The following is a 21092-nucleotide window of genomic DNA, read 5'->3' on the forward strand; positions in this document are numbered from 1 at the left end:
GGGGCCCATCAGGTGTCTTTCCGTTGGAGTTAGTGGCCCCTGGGGGCAGGGGGCCAGGCTGTGCAGGAGGGGCTGGATTCTTGCAAGTGCGAGAGGTGCCGTTTAACAGCCGGGCTTGTTCGTGGACCGCTTGCCGTCTCTCTGCCATTTACCTACTAAGTGGACCGTCCGTTCACTCCCCTTCCCCTTCAGCGCTCATCGGCCGTTAAACACGCACGTTCAGTTTTACTTCACCACATGCCGGGGTGTTGACTGGCCCCCATGGAACCCACCCCAAGGCCACTGCGCACACCTTTCCTCGGGACCCCGGGGCTGGCCTCTGCCAGGAGGGTCAGTGCTTTCCCAACTCAGCCCTGGCTGCTCACAGCCGCGTGGCCGGTCCGGCTGGGGGTCGCTCACTCACCCCGTCCTGCTTCTATGAGCTAGTTATACCCGAACCCCTGAGGCCCTTCCACGCTTGAGTGTGGGCTGGTCGATTTCTAAGTATGATGTTTCCCAACAGAGATCAGTTTTACTCAGGTGGTGCTGAGGTTTGAGAATAGGAAATGGGCTAAAAGTAACTGAATCCGGAGCTTGGGAAGCAAAAGGCCTTGCCGAAGGGGTGGGTTAGCCCAGCCCCTGGCTGGTCTCCGAAAAGCTGGGATATTCCTGTGCCTAGAAGGACATCCTCCCGCCAGGGCCCCCTGCGTGCTGTTGGTTTGTCAAAATCAATCCCATATCTCAAGAGGCTGCCAAAATCAGGGTTCCCAGAGATGGGTAGGACCGGGGATCGGGTCCTAGTAGGCTTCTTAGTAAGGTTTTTGCATTCTTCTGGATGTGCACACCTATACGCATAATATTTCCAAAGTAGCATATTTTTTTCCGGGTGGTCGGAAAAAAGAGGGCCCAATAAAATAGATTTAGGCGCAGTTATTTCTGTAAACCAGTTTGCATTTTAAAAATTGCCTACGTTTCTGAGATGAATTGGGGAGCTAAAAGCTGGCAGTGGTCAGGCACAGGTCATCGTCACCACCGATGCATTCCTGGACACAGTGTTTCTATCCCCCACTTTTCACCGTTTGTGGGAAGTGTTCCTTTGCATTTCCCAGGCTGTGCTCCCCCGTGAGAGGTGGGGCGGCCCGCTCTGAAGACAGCGGGAGGCTGGCTTTCCTTCCCAGCTCTCTCTCCTCTGCTCTGTGAGCCGACGGCTTTGCAGCCTCTCCAGGCCTGGGTGTGTTTATGTTGAAGATGTGGAAATGAGGGCAGAATCCATGTAGGAAGCCAGTTCCTGGCACGCTCACTGTCCTCCAAACGTGCAGAAGACTGCTCCCAGCCAGCCCAGCCCCCACTGTACTGGACCTGCCCTCCCCAAGGTCACCTGCTGACCACCCCCGTGGCCAGATGCAGGTCCGAGCTCTCCCCTGCGATGCAGTCCTCCCGCCAGCATGGGGCGCTACCGGCCAGCTCCAGTGGCCTCTTCCAGATGGTTCGCGCTCAGCCTCCCCATCTCCCCTGAAAGTGTGACCCTAAAGGCATGCAACCCCCAGTTCTGCCCCCGACAGGAGGCACAGAGATGGAGAATGAGGCCCGGGTTTGGGATCCAGAGGTCTGGGTCCAAATCCTAGCAAAGCACGGTACCCTCATTCCTTCCAAGGGGAGGGTCTTGCTCATAAGTCTGAAGCCCCCAACCCTCTTCTGGGGTTCCAAGCCGCACATCCTTCTGAGTGAACTTAACCTTCAAGGTGTCATGAAAGCACTGACAACTCAGCCCGACCCGCACTAGTCTTTTTCCCCACAAAAGCACCTTCTCTCGTGACCCCCATTTAGTCCCTGGGGTCACAACCCCTCCTGTTGCCCGAGCTGGACCCTCGGTCACCGCTCACCTCTTGCTGATTCTCCAGCGCTGCTGCGTCTCCCCTTTCCTCCTCAACCACAAGGGGGGCCTCCCCACCCAGGCCCCGCCGGGGTCTCCCCATCCTGGCATCCTGGGGGCCACCCCGCCGTTACCTTGGGAGAGCCCAGCTCATCCTGCCGTGCACTGCTTAGTACCCCTTTCATTGCCTCCCCACTGCTCTGTGGGTCCTGCCCATCTCTGCCCACCCAAAAGTTGCCTTCACCATTACCCCAAATCCTCACCTTCCTCCAGCCCACCTCGCATGGGCCCGTGCGCCCTCACCTCTGCCCACGAGGCCCTTCCCCCTTCCCGCCCAGGACCAGACTCCTTGAAGACCCAGCACCGGCCCCTGATCCCGTGAAGAGCTCCCCAAAGCCCTGGAAACTTAATCGTCACGTTCTCTGTGCTTTTATTATGTGCCTTTTCATACTTTTATGATAACATTTCTTATATTTTGCTATAATTATTTGTTTGTATTTATTTTATTTATTTATTTTTTTTGCGGTACGCGGGCCTCTCATTGTTGTGGCCTCTCCCGTTGCGGAGCACAGGCTCTGGACGCGCAGGCTCAGCGGCCATGGCTCACGGGCCCAGCCGCTCCGTGGCGGCATGTGGGATCTTCCCGGACCGGGGCAGGAACCCGTGTCCCCTGCATCGGCAGGTGGACCCTCAACCACTGCGCCACCAGGGAAGCCCTTTGTTTGTATTTTAAAGTAAAATAATTGTAGACCTTTACATACCTATATTATACCTTCATTAGAACACATTACATTTTTGTTGCAATAATGTATTTTATTGTCTGTCCCCAAGTGAACTATGAACTGGTTGAGGACAGGGAGCCTGTCCTCCTCATCGTCACAGGCCAACATCCAGCAGGACACCTGATGTCAGAAAACCTTCAGTTAATGTTCTCTCGAGCTGGTGCTGCCGTCACTGGGACCCTTGTATCTTCAGATACTCATTTGTCAAATGTGCAAAGACATTTATTAACTCGGTGCCCCCAGGTTTGGACCCGAGTGAAGGGTGTTGTGGGCATGAAGTCGGTCGTGAGAGAGGAGGGATTTCCAACCCAGGGCTTAGCTGACCTGAGTTCTGCTGGTGATTCTGCACCTGCCTGGTGACTTGGGATAAGTCACTCCCAACCCCAGGCCCCCATCGCCTCATCTCCGAAATGATGTCGTTGGATCGACCATCCTGAAAGGCACCTCCTGCACCTCCAGCCTGAAATGGGGCGCCTGCAGGGTGACTGTTTACTCCACCCTCTAACACTCATGCGTTTTATTTGGAAGCTGAATGTAGTGACATCTGGAGAAATCGTACTTCACCGGTTAAGCTAGTTCCTGGGGTTGGAGGCCTGTGGACCAGGAAGAGGCTGCATCCTCCTCGTCTCTGGTGACTCGGGACTGCTCGTCCTCACTGCCTCTGAAACGTGGGAGGACCCTTTGCAGCGTCGCGTGACTCATGGAGAACAAACGGGACGGTCTCCCTCCGAGGCAGCGCTGAGGATGGGTCCGCGGGGACCCCTGGCCTTCCTGTCGCAACTCCCCTGGGAACTGAGCAGGGATGGCCCTGGGGAGTCTCGGGCTGCCGGGGGTGGGCTCTGCAGGGCGGTCTCTCCAGGCAGTGACATTGGGAGGCCCCAAGTAGGAGGGACCTGCCTGGACGCCCAGAGGCAAGCATGCCCCCTCCCCAGCCTGTTCTCAGGGCTCCTTCCCCATGGCAGACAGGTCACTGCAGACATAGCCTGAGTCACTGAAGCCAGGCCCAAGCCGGGGCCGGGGAAGAGACAGAGAGAGGGAGGGAGGGAGGGGGAGGGAGCGCTGTTTCCACTTCCAAGTGGACGTGAAGTTCTTGGTCCCATGGAGGAGCAAGGCCAACAGCTCCCCTGCAAGCCACCAGGGAGCCATAGAAAAGTCCTGGCATCGTAAACGCGGTCATTCCGAAGAGGATTCCTCTTTCTCACTCACGGCGGGCTGGCCGGGGTCAGACGTCTGAGTCGTGGAGCTTGGAGAGAGGGGCCACCTGTCCTCACCCTCCTCACCCTTCCACTGACCCCAGACCCTGAACAGGGCAGGGGCCCCTGGCAGGTGGCGTCTGCAAGCAGGGGGCTTGTCTGGGACACAGAGAGGGGGCAGAGAGCACAGGGGGCGTCAGTGGCTCCAGCACAGATGGGCACGGTCCCTCTGGAGCCCACAGCCTGCGCCGGTGTCCGGGCAGCAGCCCTGAATGTCACGCTCGAGCTGAACGCGCAGGTCCTGGAATCTTCTGAGGTCCCGACAGAGCTGAGAGGAGCAGGCAGTGCCTCAGGCCTCCCCGCGGGGCAGCAGAAGCCCCTCCACCCACCTGGGGTCCTGGGAGCTTTGTGGTATGGTGGTGGGATACCTCCCACCCGCCGTTCCCGGGAAAGCAGGACTGCCCAGAAGGGATGGGCCAGCCCCCGGCAGAGAAGCTCCGGGTCTTAACTCTGGCCCCATTTGCCACCTCCTTGCCGCTCACTGGCCTAATGAGACTCACATGGCTGCAGCCTCCGTCCCACTCTTTAACAGAGGGCCCAGGGGCCTGTAAAGAGAGACCAGGGCGTCCTGCCTTCCCAGCCGCTGCTTGGTTCAGGGACCACTTACAGCCCCCTAAAGGGCAGGGACTCCGCAGGGGGAGGGGAGGACCGGGCGAGGGAGGGAGGTGGGACAGCCGTCCAGAGGAACCTTGTAAAAACGCAACAATCTCACAAGCCCAGTGCTTCCTGCTTTACATTTGCGGGGAGAGGAAGCAGTTTGCCTTTTGTCTGTCCCTCCTTCACCCCACAGGGATATGTCCTTAAACTTCCCCTTTGAAAATCAAGTCGCAGTTAAAGAGAGTCCAGCCTACGGGAGGATGGCTCCGGGCTCCCTCCTGCCAGTTCTAGGTTTTAGAACTGGATTCCCAAATAGTCATTGGGGCGGGGTCCGTTTTGTCGTTTGGCATTGCCAGTTCTCTACCCTTCTGACCCTTGGGGCTTCCAGGCCCGGCTCACAGCCGGGAGAGGTGCCCAGAGGCCACAGGGAGGGAGGGGGCCTGAACTGGGAGGACAGAGGGCCCCCACGTGCAGGGGCGGCTGGACCCCCGCCTCTCCGATCGCCCAGGTGAGCCTGGCACCTGCCCCGGCAGGCCTCGGCCGCTGGTCCCTAAGGGAGGGGGTCCTGTTTACACGCTCTCCCGTTATCCAGGCCTGATTGGAGCTCGCTGCTCAGAGCTTCGCGTTCTCTCCAACGAAAGCAAAACCGCTCTTTCCTCACGTCCCTGGACAAGCATTTGTCACAGAAACTGCCTCGGGGCAAGCGGCTCTGGGGGAACGAGCTATGTTCTGGCCACCCGCTGGCGCTGCCCATCCTGGCCAGGCCAGCAGGCGGCAGGGAGGCGTCCAGCGCCTGCCTGCATCCAGTGCCCCATGGTCTCTTCAAATCCCCTACCCAGAGGGAAGAAGAAAACCCGCCCAGCTGAGTGGGTGATCCTTCCAAGACTCCCTGCAGGGGCTGTCGCTGGCACCCCTGCTGCCCGCGCATTCAGGTGGGTGATCATCAAGGTGCAGCCAGACAAGCTGGGCAGGGGTTGGCTGCACAGCTGTGTCCACTGTGTGCCCCGGGCGGGCCCTGGCGGGTCTCTGTGTCTGGGGCTCCCAGGCAGGATTGTAGCGGCTGGCACAGCCTCAGGGCCTGGCTGCCCGCGGGGGCCCCGCCCCCGGCAGGGAGCATCATGAAACTAGAATTCTTGTTTCTCCACCCAGCCACGTGCCCCTGGCAGTCACAGCCCATCTCAGCCGCAGTTCATGTCTCTGAACAGGGATGCGGATGATGTAGGCTGCGCAGGATCACCCACTTCTTCCTACTCGGGGAGCATCTCCGGAGAACTGGGGTTTTGCCAGCGTGCAGGTGCTGATTCTTCAGTTCCGGGCGAGACCTGTCGTCTGCATTTCTCACTGGCTTCCGTGTGTTGCCGACCCTGCTGGTCTTGAGGAGCAGAAGCATAGAATGCACGGGAGTCCGAGTGCGTCACAGAGCGCGGGTATTACAGGGAGCCCGGGGCTCCTGGACCTCTGCTGTCTGTCTGACCTCCTCATTGTAGTCCCTCTTGCAGCAGGTATTTATTGAGCACCTACTGTGTGCCAGGCGCTGCTCCAGACCCTGGCGACCCAGCTGGGGAAGAGTAGCGCCCTGCCCTCTTGGGACAGAAAGAGCGTTGACCACAAGCATCTTACCTGTTTGTCTGGTTTGCAGTGGGGAGATTGTTAGATCATGTGTTGCCATGCCTGCATAGACAGAGCCCAAGCTGCTTTTCATCTGATGGAAGACGTTTCCTAGTCGTGTTTCCCGGAAGCGGGACCTGATAGGTGTATTTTCTGAGGTCTTAAATGCCTCATGTTTCTTTCCCTCCCCACGGGGTCCATGGATTCTTGGGGAACAGAGCTCCGGGGACGCCGTTCTTCTCCATAGAAACTCTGGGCGTCCTGGAATTGTCAGTTCGCAGGTGGTAGGAGCACAGGGGAAGTCACCCCAGTCTGGTTCTTTTTTGTTTCTTTTTATGTCTGGAAGCCTGTAGGAAGTTTTCTCTAGTCTTAGAATCCAGAACTTTGTGATGTGGCTCGGTTGCTTGTCTTGTTGGGTTTCGTTTCCAGAACTCGGTGTTCCTTTTAATCCGAAACCCTCGATCTTTCTTGAGCGTGGGGTCTCTTCCGTCGGTATCTCTCCTGTGACTGCGTCCGCTTCCTCCTTTCCACATACCTTGTCTTTTTGCTCAGATGACGGGAGATTCCATGAGTCACTCTCCAATTCATTAACGGTTTTTCATCAGTGTCTATTTTGCTTCTCTTATTTAAAAAAATGTCTACTAATATCCTTTTTGTGATTTCCAAGAGCCCTTTTCCTGTCTCCTGGTTGTTCATGCTCTTTCAAAACAGCATATTCTCATTTTATCCACACACACTCCTCTGGCTTCTCCCAAGATGATAATTTCCGCTGTTTTGAAAGTTGGATCCCCATTCACTGGGCTGTCTGTGTGGTGCTCAACTTGGCAGTTTCCCCACTGTGGTCCTCAGTTGCCTGATGCGAATCATCGTTGGTTTTCTCCTCGTATCCACGGCACGTTTTGTTGGTGATATGAAGTTGGTTCTGTCCTCTGAACCACTCTTGGCAGCTGTGTTCAAACGGTCAGGAGGCTGTGGGCAGGCTCGGCCAGGGGATAGAGGACCCCCGTTGAAAACCAGTACAGGACAAACGCTCAAGAGGGAGGGGGCTGGCCCGTGCAGAATGGGCGAGACCCACCAGGGAAGGTGGCAGCTCTCCAACCCTGGGTCCATCACTGCTCATCTCCCCCTGGCACGTTCCACCCCCGCCCCTGCACAGTGTACCTGGGAGCCCAGGTGTCCAGGGTCTTTGTTGTAGGCGTAGTGAACGGGAGGAGGGGGCAGCGGGGGCAGCCCGACGGGGGGAGCCCCTTCAAGTGAGCTGGGCAGTGCCCGAGGCCTGTGGAGGCAAAGATGCTTCCACTTTTCATGCTGCAGGGGCAGTGAGAGCTGGCACAACGCCCTGGATGTCTGCCCTGTGCTGGGGACCGTGGCCACACCCCCGGGCTGCTGCGAACAGGTCCTGGCCTCCTGACCCTCCCCTTCTGCCCCCCAGTGTCCGCTGGCAGAGCCTCAGGTGTGCGCACGTGTGCATGCGTGTGCTGTATCTGACCAGGAGACGTTTCACATCTGTGATCCTCTCCCTCTACCCTTATTCCTCACCCTTCCCTTCTGGTTGCAGAGTCTTAGCGGCACTTCCTCTAAAAAAGTTGTCACTGTCTACCCTGAGCTCTAGTTGTTTATAAACATGTGACTCCTCCCCCGCTAGATTGCTCTGATTCACCTCTGGGCTTTTTAAACAGCTAACAGCGTTCCTGGCACATGAAAGATGCTCAGTACATGTTGGAAAGATAGATGGATGGATGGATAGATGGATGGATGGAAGGGTGGATTGGTAGATGGATGGTGGGTGAATAGAAAGAAGGAAGGGAAGAAAGGAGGGAGGGAGGAAGGATGGTGGGTGGAGGGATGGATGGACGATGGTGGGTGGATGGACGGATGGGTGGGTGGATCAGTGAATGGATGGAAGGCCTTAAAACGAGTGCTTCCCTCTTAAGCCCGCCACTGCCTCACTTCCTGGAGAGCTCTGTTGATGTGCCCCTCCCTGTGTCAGGCCCTAGGGATACAGATTCGAATAAGACCCTCTGTTGCTTCTCAGTGCCCAAGGGTCCGGCGTGGGTGAGAGAGGAGGACGGCCACCCCCTCAGTCCAGCCGCTGCCCGGCCTCTCTGCCTGCCCCCGCTTCCTGGCCTGGCAGACAGACGCAGAGTGAACCGTGTACAGGACACACGCACACGGTTTCAGGTGGCTCTCACACGCGGGAGGCTGTCAGGGCCCCAGATGTTTTTCATTTGTGGCTGAGAACGCCGCCCATGTCAGCAGACACAGCTGGGGTCAGGGTGACATCAAGGCGGTCGGCCCCGAAGGCTCTCGGTCAGAAAGACTAATGAACCTGCCGCTCGCTCCTGCCCAAGCCCTGGGCCCCGCAGGCATGTGGAGTGAACCCTGAAACCTGCGCTCCTGGGGGCGGCCCTGTCATTTCTGGCTTTCCACGGATGATGCTGTATTTCCCCTCGGAGGGCTGGCGCAGCTCATATATCAAAAACTGCTGTAATTGTTTCCTCCCACTGAGGAAGGCTTCCATTTAGCTTTCTCTAGCTGCCCCCCTTATTAATTATCTAATTACAACCACATTCTCCAAGAGAGAGCAGCCTTTGACTTTCTGCCCAGGACCACTTAAAAAGGCTTACATATTTGGAGTGCTCTGAACTTGAAAAAAAAGAAGTGCATGTGTGTTTCCACGCACTGGAGTTTTACGGAAAATGTGTCTTCGCCTTTGCAGAGCTTTGTCTTGAGTCAGTAAAGGTTTCTAGAGTTCCCTGATCAGCTGCGCTTCAGTGTGGAGCTCGGGGTTCCACGGGGAGGGAGCTGGGGGCGCAGGAGGTCAAGGCATATGCCTTGTGCTGCCCCTGCCCAGTGGGGTCAGGCCACACACACCCCCGCCCCCCCCACACACATGCTGTAAATTCGGGGTTGGCTGCAGGCTGGCTGGGTGTGCTGTAGAACTGGGTCCTGCAGGACTGGGCAATCAGCAGTCCACGGCCCCAGAACAGCAGGCGACAGGCCAGCAGCTGCCCCAGCCCCGAGCTGCCTCCTTGGAGTGAGGTGAGGGCCCCACTGTGCTCATACCCAGGCCCTTCAGCATCCACGTGTGGGACCTTTCCAGCGCATGCTGAGGTCCTTGGCCAGGTGCTTGTGCCCAGTGATATCCCCGGGGCCCTCCCGCTGTCCCCACTGCGGAGACTTACGACCTTGGCTTACGGCGGCTGCGTCACTCACTCTGTGGTCTGGTGGTCGGACACCCTGGCCCGGATCTTCTCTCCAGCAGCACATTTTCTCGAGCACGCCTGTGGGCGCAGATGGCAGCCCGTGAGGTCCTGAGTTCGGGGCCCTGCCCGCTGGGTCCGCCCGGCACACACCCCCTCCCTCTGCGACATCACTTGGCCCTCGTCCTCCCCGTCAGCAACAAGCTTCACTCCCCAGCAGGAAGGCAGTGGTGTTTCTGGTAGAGCGTAGCCTTTGTCACTTGAATTGGTTCCTGGGAGCCTCACTGGCCAGGTCCCGTGGGAGGTGGTGGAGGTGGGGGTGAGGGGCTCCGGAGACGGCGGCTGGAAGCTGGCCCCAGAGCGGCATTTTGATCGACCCACCTGTGCTTTATGGATCACTTGCATGAGCTCCAGGGCCTTGTGGGGCTGGGGATTCGACAGTTGTGTGTCTTGGTCGCACTGGAGGTGCCACAATCCACAGGTGATGAAATTGCCTGGTGCGTGTGCACAGACACACACACACACACGCACGCACCTGGGTACGGCCTCCTCCCACCCCGACACACACACACGCACGCACCTGGGTACGGCCTCCTCCCACCCCGACACACACACACACACACGCACCTGGGTACAGCCTCCTCCCACCCCAACACACACACACACACACACACACACACACGCACCTGGGTACAGCCTCCTCCCACCCCAACACACACACACACACACACACACGCACCTGGGTACGGCCTCCTCCCACCCCAACACACACACACACACACACACACGCACCTGGGTACGGCCTCCTCCCACCCCGACACACACACACACACACACGCACGCACGCACCTGGGTACAGCCTCCTCCCACCCCGACACACACACACACACACACACATGCACCTGGGTACAGCCTCCTCCCACCCCAACACACACACACACACGCACACATGCACCTGGGTACAGCCTCCTCCCACCCCGACACACACACACACACACACACATGCACCTGGGTACAGCCTCCTCCCACCCCAACACACACACACACACGCACACATGCACCTGGGTACAGCCTCCTCCCACCCCGACACACACACACACACGCACGCACCTGGGTACAACCTCCTTCCACCCCAACACACACACACACACACACACACACGCACCTGGGTACAGCCTCCTCCCACCCCAACACACACACACACACACACCTGGTACAACCTCCTTCCACCCCAACACACACACACACACGCACCTGGGTACAACCTCCTCCCACCCCGACACACACACACACACACACACGCACGCACCTGGGTACAGCCTCCTCCCACCCCAACACACACACACACACGCACCTGGGTACAACCTCCTCCCACCCCGACACACACACACACACACACACGCACGCACCTGGGTACAGCCTCCTCCCACCCCCGACACACACACACACACACACATGCACCTGGGTACCGCCTCCTCCCACCCCCGACACACACACACACACACACACACGCACCTGGGTACAGCCTCCTCCCACCCCCGACACACACACACACACACACACACACACATGCACCTGGGTACCGCCTCCTCCCACCCCCGACACACACACACACACACACACGCACCTGGGTACAGCCTCCTCCCACCCCCGACACACACACACACGCACACACACACATGCACCTGGGTACAGCCTCCTCCCACCCCCGACACACACACACACACACACACGCACCTGGGTACAGCCTCCTCCCACCCCGACACACACACACACACACGCACGCACCTGGGTACAGCCTCCTCCCACCCCAACACACACACACACACACACATGCACCTGGGTACAGCCTCCTCCCACCCCCGACACACACACACACACACACACGCACCTGGGTACAGCCTCCTCCCACCCCCGACACACACACACACACACACGCACGCACCTGGGTACGGCCTCCTCCCACCCCCGACACACACACACACACACACACACACACGCACCTGGGTACAGCCTCCTCCCACCCCGACACACACACACACACACACACATGCACCTGGGTACAGCCTCCTCCCACCCCGACACACACACACACACACCTGGTACAACCTCCTTCCACCCCCGACACACACACACACATGCACCTGGGTACGACCTCCTCCCACCCCAACACACACACACACACACACGCACCTGGGTACAGCCTCCTCCCACCCCAACACACACACACACACACCTGGTACAACCTCCTTCCACCCCCGACACACACACACACATGCACCTGGGTACGACCTCCTTCCACCCCGACACACACACACACACACGCACCTGGGTACAGCCTCCTCCCACCCCAACACACACACACACACACCTGGTACAACCTCCTTCCACCCCCGACACACACACACACATGCACCTGGGTACGACCTCCTTCCACCCCCGACACACACACACACATGCACCTGGGTACAACCTCCTCCCACCCCAACACACACACACACACACACACACACACGCACCTGGGTACAGCCTCCTCCCACCCCAACACACACACACACACACACATGCACCTGGGTACAGCCTCCTCCCACCCCAACACACACACACACACACACCTGGTACAACCTCCTTCCACCCCCGACACACACACACACATGCACCTGGGTACGACCTCCTCCCACCCCAACACACACACACACACACCTGGTACAACCTCCTTCCACCTCCAACACACACACACACACATGCACCTGGGTACAACCTCCTCCCACCCCCGACACACACACACACACACACACACATGCACCTGGGTACAGCCTCCTCCCACCCCAACACACACACACACACACCTGGTACAACCTCCTTCCACCCCCGACACACACACACACACATGCACCTGGGTACGACCTCCTTCCACCCCCGACACACACACACACACACACACACACACATGTGCGAGTGAGGTGTGAATAAGCCCTCGTACTGTGCCGAGGTCCCTCATCTGTTTGTGATGGTTCACGAGACTAGTGCAGGGTGATACCAGTGGAGGAAACCAGGTGAGAGGTGCATGCGACCTCCCTGTACATGTTTGTTTTGCGTTTGTCTGTGAATCTGTAGTTTTTTCAAAAGCACAGCTGTAGAAATTCATCCCCCCTCTGACAGTTCCTGCCCAGCGGCCGTCCCATTTCTCTGCATCCTCGCCCCCACCCCTCCGCAGCTGGCTTGGCTCGCACTGCTGTCCCGACGCCCCTGCAGCCGCCTCTCCCCAGCACCCCGTCCCCTTCCATGGGGGACTGCTCTTCTCCATGAGAGGTCCACTAGGGAGCGGCTCACGCACGGGGTCAGCACCGCCCTGCAGGGCACCTTGGGGGGCAGGCTTTGGTGGGCACAGCAGACAGGAGATCCGGCCCTTGGGGTCTGGGTGCAGCCGGAGAGGGCGGAGGTGGGGAGGGAAGGGGGAGCTCCAGGCCTGGCCTGGGTCCCTGGGCGCAGTGGCCTGCAGGTGCCCAGTGGCCCTGACTACTGGTCACCTGTCCAGCTTCTGCCAGGGCAGACAGGGAGCAGACGGGTATCAGAGCGGCTCGCACCTGTCCCGTCCCGTCCGGGGGCCCCTGAATGAGGGTGGTCCCCGGACACCGAGCGATGCAGCGGCTTCTCAACCTCCCTCTACCTTGTTTTCCAGACTGTCCCGCGGGGCTGAGCGCACGTGGAACTGGGGTGCATCCGAGTCTGTAACTTCTGAAACCCGAATGACCTCCGGGAAAACCCCCCTCTCAGTGCTCCAGCACGGTGCCTAGACAAGGGCACGGCGACAGACCCCGGACCGCACGGCCCCCTCCCCGAGACGGTCCCCGCAGAGGAAGTGGCGCTCATGGTGCTTCTTGCCGGTGACATGTTCATTGCCATCCTCGCCACTGTCTGAGGGTGGGAACAGACCCAGGCCTGGGTTTTATTTTTTTATTTTTATGTTTTGAGGGGGCGGGGATTTATTCTTTCTGAAAAATGCTAAATTCAGGAACACATTTACAAGGATTTTGGATTTGTATTTCCCTCTAACTGCCTTTTTTTAGTGTATATTTTTAAAAAATAAGCCAGAAATGCCTTCCTGTACAATTCTGTTTAAACTGGACCAAGGCTCTCAGAAAAAGAACCTCGAGCTCCCTTCCACCCCCAAGCCCCTGCATGATTGTTTCAAGGAAGCCTGGAATTCTTCTCACTTCTCCCCTTTCTCTTTCTCCATGATTTGCTCAGCTAACCTTTTTTTTTTTTTTTCTGTTTCAGTGTATATGTTGCTTATTTGTTTTATTTATTGAGATATTTTTAACAAGCTCAGTGACTGCAACGTGGCTGTGTATACTCCTCCCTCCCAGGAACAATAAAGACGTCTTTGCAGTCCTGGTCTTCCGTCTCTTCTTTTCTCTACTTTGCAACACGAGAAACGGCCTGAGAAAGTTGGGACGGGTTGCAAAAATAACTATCATTTCACTTTAAAGGAGACCAGAAAGGATGTGAGACATTTTATAGCATACATGATTGTAGAACTTTCTAGAAACTACCAACACTAATGCAGTTGAGAGTGTTAACAGACCCAGGCCTGGGAAAGCAGATGAGGTTGGCTGCAGCCCCTCTAGGTGCCCATCTTCTCACCTACCCACGCCCCAGACTCAGTTGCTAGAGGTACGCTCTCCAGACCATTTCTTGTTCTTTAGATCAAGAGTCACCCATCCTGTGTCCCAGGCCTGCTCTTCAAGGTCAGTGCTAGCCAGTGCCAGCGCTGCGGAGCCTTCCCAGGTGGAATTCCTTACTCTCCCCAGACGTGACATCCACGCCCTCCCTCACACTTCTCCCAGTGGGTTACAGTCTGCTCTGCATACGTCCAGTCCCCCTGATAACATGAGCTCCACAGGCAACTGTCCCACTCTCCATAGCCCTGTATATGCCGCTGGGCCAGGTTAAGGTTGCAGCACCTGTACGTGTAGGTAAGGATGGAGCTCAAGAGCAGAAGTCCCAGAAAGGCCACAGTCCACAGTCTGCATCCAAGAAGGAGAATCTGGCTGGGGTCTGGTCTAGGTGGGCAGGGAGACAGTGCAGACACACCTCCATGTGGGGCAGGAAGTCCCACGCCCCACCTGCTGGCCTCCTTACTGTGTCTGTGGGCTTCACTGGGGGGGTTGGGGAGTGGCTCCCAGGTTAAGGGCTTCCAGCTGGGGAACTACAAGTCCATGGGTCACCACCTTGAGCCACCAGAGACATGTCTCCTGGGGGACAGCCGATACTTGGGGCTGCTGGATGGAGCTGTCCAGAGATGAGAGGCCACACAGACCCCACCCAGCTCCCAGACGGGGTTCTGGAGAGTGGGGGTCTCTGGCAGGGCTGTGGTGGCCCATGAGCCCTCGTACCCTTCTCCTACTTCTGCTCCCAGGCCCACCAGAAAGGCAGGAGCTCCAGAAATACCAGCCTGTCCTCAACTTCCATCACCTAGCTGGCCCCTAGGAGTGATCGTGGTGCAGCACCTGCACCTCTGGGGGCTGGCACCACCTGGAGGGGTCCGTGCAGCACAAGCCCTATCACCCACTGCACACAACAAAAGCAGGCACGCACACGTACACACACACACACACACACACACACACAAACAAACACCCCACCCCACCCCCACCCCCGGACTCCTTGCTGAGACCTTGGGAAGACAGAGCTGGGCAAGCTGCCATCCTGGCAATGAGACTCCTGCCCTGTCCTGTGCTATCCCACAGGGTCCTACAGAGGCCTTTGGAGGCCTTGAAGACTGCAAAGGTCATGGTCTCTCGCCATGGAGAGATTAAAAGAACACCAAATCATATCACCTAAAACTTACGGGTGGGGTGGCCAGAATTTCTTTCTCAATTTCCAAATTGCGAAATCCATGCTCCCTCCTCCCAGAGCTGGAACCAACGTCACCCTGCAGAGTGACCAGCCCCTGGGTCTCTACTGTGGGTGACCAGGCCCTATGAACCTCCCACACCCAAGCCCAAGGCAGAGGGCTTGGCTAGGGGTGAGGCACAAGAGGTACCCATGCAGGTGACACACGGCCCCCCTTGGGAGAGTCAGGGGACCTCCAGGCCAAAGTCCAAGCAAAGAACCCAGGGCATATCTTGGGACCCGGAAAGCCCTACTCTTTGCCCCTGGATCCCCTTCCCCATCCAGACACAAACACGCTCAGAGGAAGCCCCACCTCCTCCAGGGCCCAGACCTTATAATGAGAATAGCCACACCCCCCATTCAGCGGTTTTATATTCGCTCTCTACGTATCATGTTGTCTTTGAGTGCTCACCTAAATATGTCCCCCTCCCTCTACCTAATCAGGCGGATTTTCTTCATAGACATTAAAATTGTCATCCAAAAATTTCCGTGGAAATATGGAAAGAGGTAGCAATACGTAAGTCACAGGAAGCATTTTCCAGAAGGCACAAGCCGTGTCCATCTGGGTCTCGGGGACTGACAAAGCCAAGATTATAATTCTAGGCAGGACCTGAACACACGCCACAGAAAAGACATCGAATAAAACCCTTACATTTCTGGGTTCCACTTAAAAACAGCTGGATGAGGGCATTGAGGCTGCACATTCTCCCACAGCTGCTTCAGGTCTTGTGTAAGGAACAGAGCCCACTGGACTCACGCCCCCATGGCTGAAGGTAAGCCCCATCCTTAGTATTTGAGGATTCTCCTCCAGGAGTGACGGGCCAAGTGTTTGTATCTCAAATAACACACTCACCTGGACATTGTCTGCGTTCACCTTAGAAGTAGCACGTACATTCCATTCATAGTTCACCTACTCACCATTGGCTCTGGGTCCATCTGCTTCAATATCCCTCTTGTTTACATGCTCTCCACCTTAGACTGTGGCCCCGGAGTATCAGAACGGTTACCTGCACCACTCCTTCCCCACCTGAAGGGGAGGTGGGAAGGCCCGACTTGGAGTCTTGAGAATTTCAGGTTGTCTTGACGCCATGACCCACCGTGGCCCAAGCTTAGAAGAGCAGTGGAGCTCTCCCTGCCTTATCTGGGGCGTAGAAATGCGTGGAGCCCGAGCCCTGGGGGTTCTCAGCTTCCCTTCCCAGCCTGGAGACGGCTGCTCTGCCTTGGTTACCTCAGTGTCTCAGCTTCCCTTCCCAGCCTGGAGACGGCTGCTCTGCCTTGGTTACCTCAGTGCCTGGACTTCATGGTGGGAGCTCAGGGGCAGGGAGGCTGGAGAGACACAGGTGGGGATGCAGGAGGATGGGGGACCGCAGAGGCCAGAGGTGCCTGTGGGGAGGGAAGCGTGGGCGGGCCCCGGGTTGAGAGTGAGGGGAGCAGAGTTTGGGGGGGACGATGGTGGTATTGAAGGTGGCTGGGGAGACAGAGGTGTTGAGACATGTGCCCCCCATGAAGAACACACCTTCCCCCCATACGTTTCTCGGGACGCCAGTGAAGATGCGGAGGATCTCAGCATTAGGTGGTTTCTTTATTAAGAGGTGACTCCCATATTACAGGGATGCCTGGAGTCAGGGGCAGGTGCTAAGCTGGGCACCCACATGGGGAACGTGGTGGACGGCTACCCTGAGACTATGGGGGCACTGAGGGAAGGACAGGCCAGGCAGGCTGGGCCTCAGGAAGACGTCTTGGGGAAGCAACCAAATGAGAAGACAAAGAAGTGATAACTGATGTTCAAGCACGCAGACAAAGGTCCTCAAAATAGTAAAGCTACAAACGCTCACAACAGTAGAAGTATGCACAGCCTGTCACCGGTTTCTTCTCCCCACCTGTCTTGGTCTTGGTCTCCCCAGTGACAACCCGAGGAACAGCAGTGCCTCCCTTGGGTGGTTGTCAGGACTGGGGTGGGGAGGCACTCAGCACGGTTCCTGGCACCCAGTGAGCGTCCAGAGTGGGAGCCATGGTTTCTGATCCCAGCGGGGAGCGGCTGCCCACTTCCCCTCTCTCCACCTTGGTTTCTCCTTCTATGAACTGTGCTGTGGACCAGTGACCTGTGAAAGCCATTCAGGTTTGTTATAGGTTCAGTTGTGTCCCCAAGTTCATATGTTGGAGCCCTAACCTCCTTTGAATGTGACCTTATTTGAAGTTAAGGTCTTTACAGAGGTCATCAAGTTAAACTAAGGTCCTTAGGGTGGGCTGCATCCCACATAACTGGTGTCCTTATCAGAAGAGAAGATTAGGACGTGGACGGAGGGCCAACCATGTGAGGTCACAGGGAGAAGACGGCCGTCTACGAGCCACGGAGCGAGGCGAGGACAGATTCTCCCTCATGGCCTCAGAAGGAACAGCCCTGCCAATGCCTTGATCTCAGACTTCCCGCCTCAGGCCCTGAGAGACAAGACATTTCTATTGTGTAAGCTGCCCAGTGTGTGGTGCTTTGTCATCGCAGTCCTGGACAAAGCTGTAAAGTTTCCTGCCCGCGTGTCTACTATGAGAATAAAGTAGAGAGAAATGAATGCAGAAATGAAAGGAACTCATGGGGTTGGCATTCCTTCCCAAATTGCAAATGCATGGAGGGCACAGTGGCAGGTTCCAACCAATCGCAGCCCTGGTCCCGGCTTCTCTGGTTGCAAGGAGGGAAGTAGGTGTGCAGCCGAGGAAGACAAAGGGGCCTGATGACGTCAGGGATGATGACTAGCTACTTGGACAGAAGGGTTGTTTCCTGGTCTCCCTGGTGGCGCTGACCGGAGAGGGAAAGGACGTGTGGACACGGTGAAGAAGTGTCCCTCAGCCCCTCCCCGCCTGTGGGAGAAGGGGAGATCACCTTGTGCCCTCACTTTGAGCACGTCCGCCTGCAGACAGCCATCCTCTGCAGAGACTAGCTGATGCTGAGAAACCACGGCGCTTGGCCACTCACAGATTTAGGGCCCAAAAGAGATACCCTCTCTCTCTCGGTGAGTTTCCACTCCACTTCAGATGTGTCCAGCCTCCAGAGCTCTGTGGTCACCTCTCCCTTTGAAGTAAAATGTCCAGGTTGGAGCAAAAACAATCCAAATACAGGCACAAATGCTTCACAGGCTGAGCTCCTACTTAAAAGTGCACTTCTGGGGGGCAGACCCCGTCGCCCGACCCCCACCCCAAACTGCAGTGAAGTAGGACTTCACCGCAGTTCGGGAGTTCCTTTCTTGGGGCGGCCAGTGTAATGAGCGATTCGATCCTCCGCTGCTGAGTTCAGAGCTGCTGTGGAAGACTTCTGGCCTTTCTAAGTGATTTCCTGGTTCCTTCAGGTCAGTTTAAATTTATGATACTCAGGGCTTCAAAATCAAGGTTTGATTTAAGGGAGGAGAAGGCGCGATTGCAGGGCCATAGAGACTCAGTGTTCCCCAAAGCCCCGCACGTCCACGGGGTGGGAGGGAAGCGGCCAGCTCTAACCGTGGGTCCGCTACCGTCAGACCGGAAACCATCTTCGGGTATTTTTACACATGAAAATGTTTCCCGTTGGAATGTGGCAAACTGGGTCTATCTCCTTGGGCAAGGACAAAATCAAAGGGTATTTAGAGCTTAACTTGCCAAAATCCCAAGAGACCGTATCAGGAAGAAGGGAGAGGTGGAGAGTTGAACGCCGAAAGCGCCAGCGTTACAGGCTTTGCTGTAAAACGTGTGCCCTTTGATGGTAACTCTCGCTTTTCCGTGAGTGTGGACTGTGCTCGTGGGTGATGATTTTTCTTCTCCAGCAGCAGCTCCAGAAACTCTTGACACCTAAGTTTTGCTGGAAAGGGGCTGAGCCGTTAGCACCATAGCCTTCTCTCTAGACTGGAGGTTGGGTGCGTCTTGCTTCCCGTGTTGTGGTCCAGCTCTTCTAACTAAAACGTTCCAGGCCAAGAGGTCTCCAGACAGCAGTCATGGAAAGAGAGGCTCAGAATGGGGTGCAAGATGGGCTTGGGCTGGGAACGCCTCTGACAGGGTTTTGGCTGCAGCACCCATAAACATGTAAGAAGAAGACGTCAGGAGGTGTTCCTGACGCAGGGGGTGGCCCGGCACCTGGCCCCTCCCTCACAGGTTACCCCAAACACACCTTTTGGACCCTCTATCACCCACGGCCCAGCCTTCGCACACAAGGGGCAGGCTCCACCCAGAGCGACACTTGGCATGCGTGGCCTGGGCGACAGTGTACCCCTATGAGTGGACAGGGACTAGTCCGGAGCTCCCCACTGGGCTCCAAGGACCTGGAGCTTGGCCCGGCTGCACTCTGCACTCACTTTCTGCCATTCTGGTGTTGGCATCAGTCCACACACTTCGCCCAGGTGTTTGGGTCTTTTCCCAGCATTACCGTGCAGCCCACGTAACCTGCTGGAAAGGCTGCAGGTTGAGTGAGAGGTGAGCAGAGCTCTTAGCGGCCACTCCTGGGAGGCGGCAGGTGGATGTGCTGACCCAGGAATGGGGGAGACCTCTGTGCTCCCATCAGGGTGCAGCCGGCCAAGGCCAGGGCATGGCTGTCCAGGGGCCAGAGAGCATCAGAATGTCTTAGCCCTCATGCTCCAGGGTTGAGACTCAAGTTCACCTGGTGCTGGTCAGAGAGGACCAAGGAGGGCAAGTGAGACAAACCTCCCCTGGGAGGGCCCGACCCTCTCCGCCCTGAATAAGGTCTCCCTTTGAGCCTCGGAGAGCCTGTCTCTGCACACCAAGCAGCGAACAGCCAACCCAAAGAAACAGGGGTGGTTTTGGTTCTGTTGTTACTGGTGATTTCTGTCTCTTCTTGGTTGTTCTGAAGCTGTTGTTTGTGGCATGTGTCATACCGTGTTCCCGGACACGCAGGGCAGAGTCACTGTTGGAAATTTACTTTGGGGTCCCAGTTTCCTCAGCTGTAAAATGGGGATAAAACCCCAATGCTACCTCTCTCGTGGGGTTTTGTGACAATAAGCAAGGTAATCTGTGTAAAAGCATCTCGTGACTCGACTCCTAATCAGTAGATTATCAGCAGGACCCTGGAATGAATAGACACATGACACCACTCTCTGGTTAACACAGGCTGAGAGCTTTGTTTGTTTCTCGGGTTTGTTTTTTAACCAGGTGATTGGTTTTAGGGGGCGGAGACGAAGCAGGAGGGAGCCTGCATCTCCCTTCACACGTGCCATTCAGTAGAGAAAGTCAAGGAGAATGTTTTCTCTGCACAGACCCCAACTCCCAAACATTCTTCAGTTTCTGTTTCAAAACAGTGATCGCGCTGTTAGCAGAAGCTTAGCTAAAACAGTGGGCCAGGTCCTCGGAAAACCAGCTGAGAGTAAAGTTTCATCTGGGGAGAGGAAAGGCCAGCAGAGACACCCCTGCCCCAACATTCCCTTCTTCCTCCCCACCCTCCTGGTCCCCCAGCAGACAGAGAAAAGTGACTCATGGGTAGTGGGGGCGGGCAGAGGCCGAGAGACGCTCAGCTTAGTCAAACGTCTAAATGAGCAAAGAAAAGGAAAGACATTGGAAGAAGGCACTTTGTAATAGGCACGTCTGTTGCCCCTGGGCTTTCCTGGAGGAAACTCAGCTTAGCTCAAGGTCAAAGAACCGCAGAAGAATGACTCCAGAAACTGTGCTGTGCCTGGGGAGGGTCAGGTCCTCAGGGTGGCAGGGACAGTGCCTCATCTCAGGCCCCAGGAATGGACATAGGGAAGATAGTGACGTGACTGCCCATCTCACCTGGCTCCGAGTGGCTGGTGATTAGAGCACGTGCTCACGGCCACTCTCAGAGTAGGTGCTGGATGGGAGCCACCTCCTTGGAGCCACCACACTCCACGGGATTCTGAGCCTTGGGATCCTAAGGGGAGCCCTTCAGCAAGTGGTCCCCACACAGGTGCCTTCC

General features: G+C 56.9%; 2 protein-coding genes across 3 annotated transcripts in view; both read left to right on the plus strand.

Annotated features, from left to right (window-relative positions):
• TWIST2 (twist family bHLH transcription factor 2) overlaps positions 1 to 13687 on the plus strand; it is a 52140-nt gene extending 38453 nt beyond the window's left edge. Inside the window, exon 2 of the mRNA XM_081242747.1 lies at positions 12978 to 13687. The gene's annotated coding sequence lies outside the window, so the exon portion shown is untranslated. The remainder of the gene's footprint in view (positions 1 to 12977) is intronic.
• Positions 1954 to 12722, plus strand: LOC308621507 (uncharacterized protein). 2 transcript variants are annotated; one of them, XR_014016475.1, is made up of 3 exons: positions 1954 to 4238; positions 5077 to 5416; positions 12458 to 12722. XR_014016475.1 is itself a non-coding variant. In XM_081242127.1 (2 exons), the coding sequence occupies exons 1-2, from the start codon at positions 4042 to 4044 to the stop codon at positions 5348 to 5350; spliced, it is 471 nt and encodes a 156-aa protein (XP_081098253.1). In that variant the 5' UTR covers positions 1954 to 4041; the 3' UTR covers positions 5351 to 5939. The 2 variants fall into 2 exon arrangements, 1 of the variants encoding a protein (XP_081098253.1); XM_081242127.1 differs by lacking the exon at positions 12458 to 12722 and having other exon boundaries at positions 5077 to 5939.
• Positions 13688 to 21092: the final 7405 nt, after the last annotated feature.

The sequence above is a fragment of the Mesoplodon bidens genome, assembly GCF_964165515.1.
Source record: "Mesoplodon bidens genome assembly, chromosome: 8".
NCBI lineage: Eukaryota > Metazoa > Chordata > Mammalia > Artiodactyla > Ziphiidae > Mesoplodon > Mesoplodon bidens.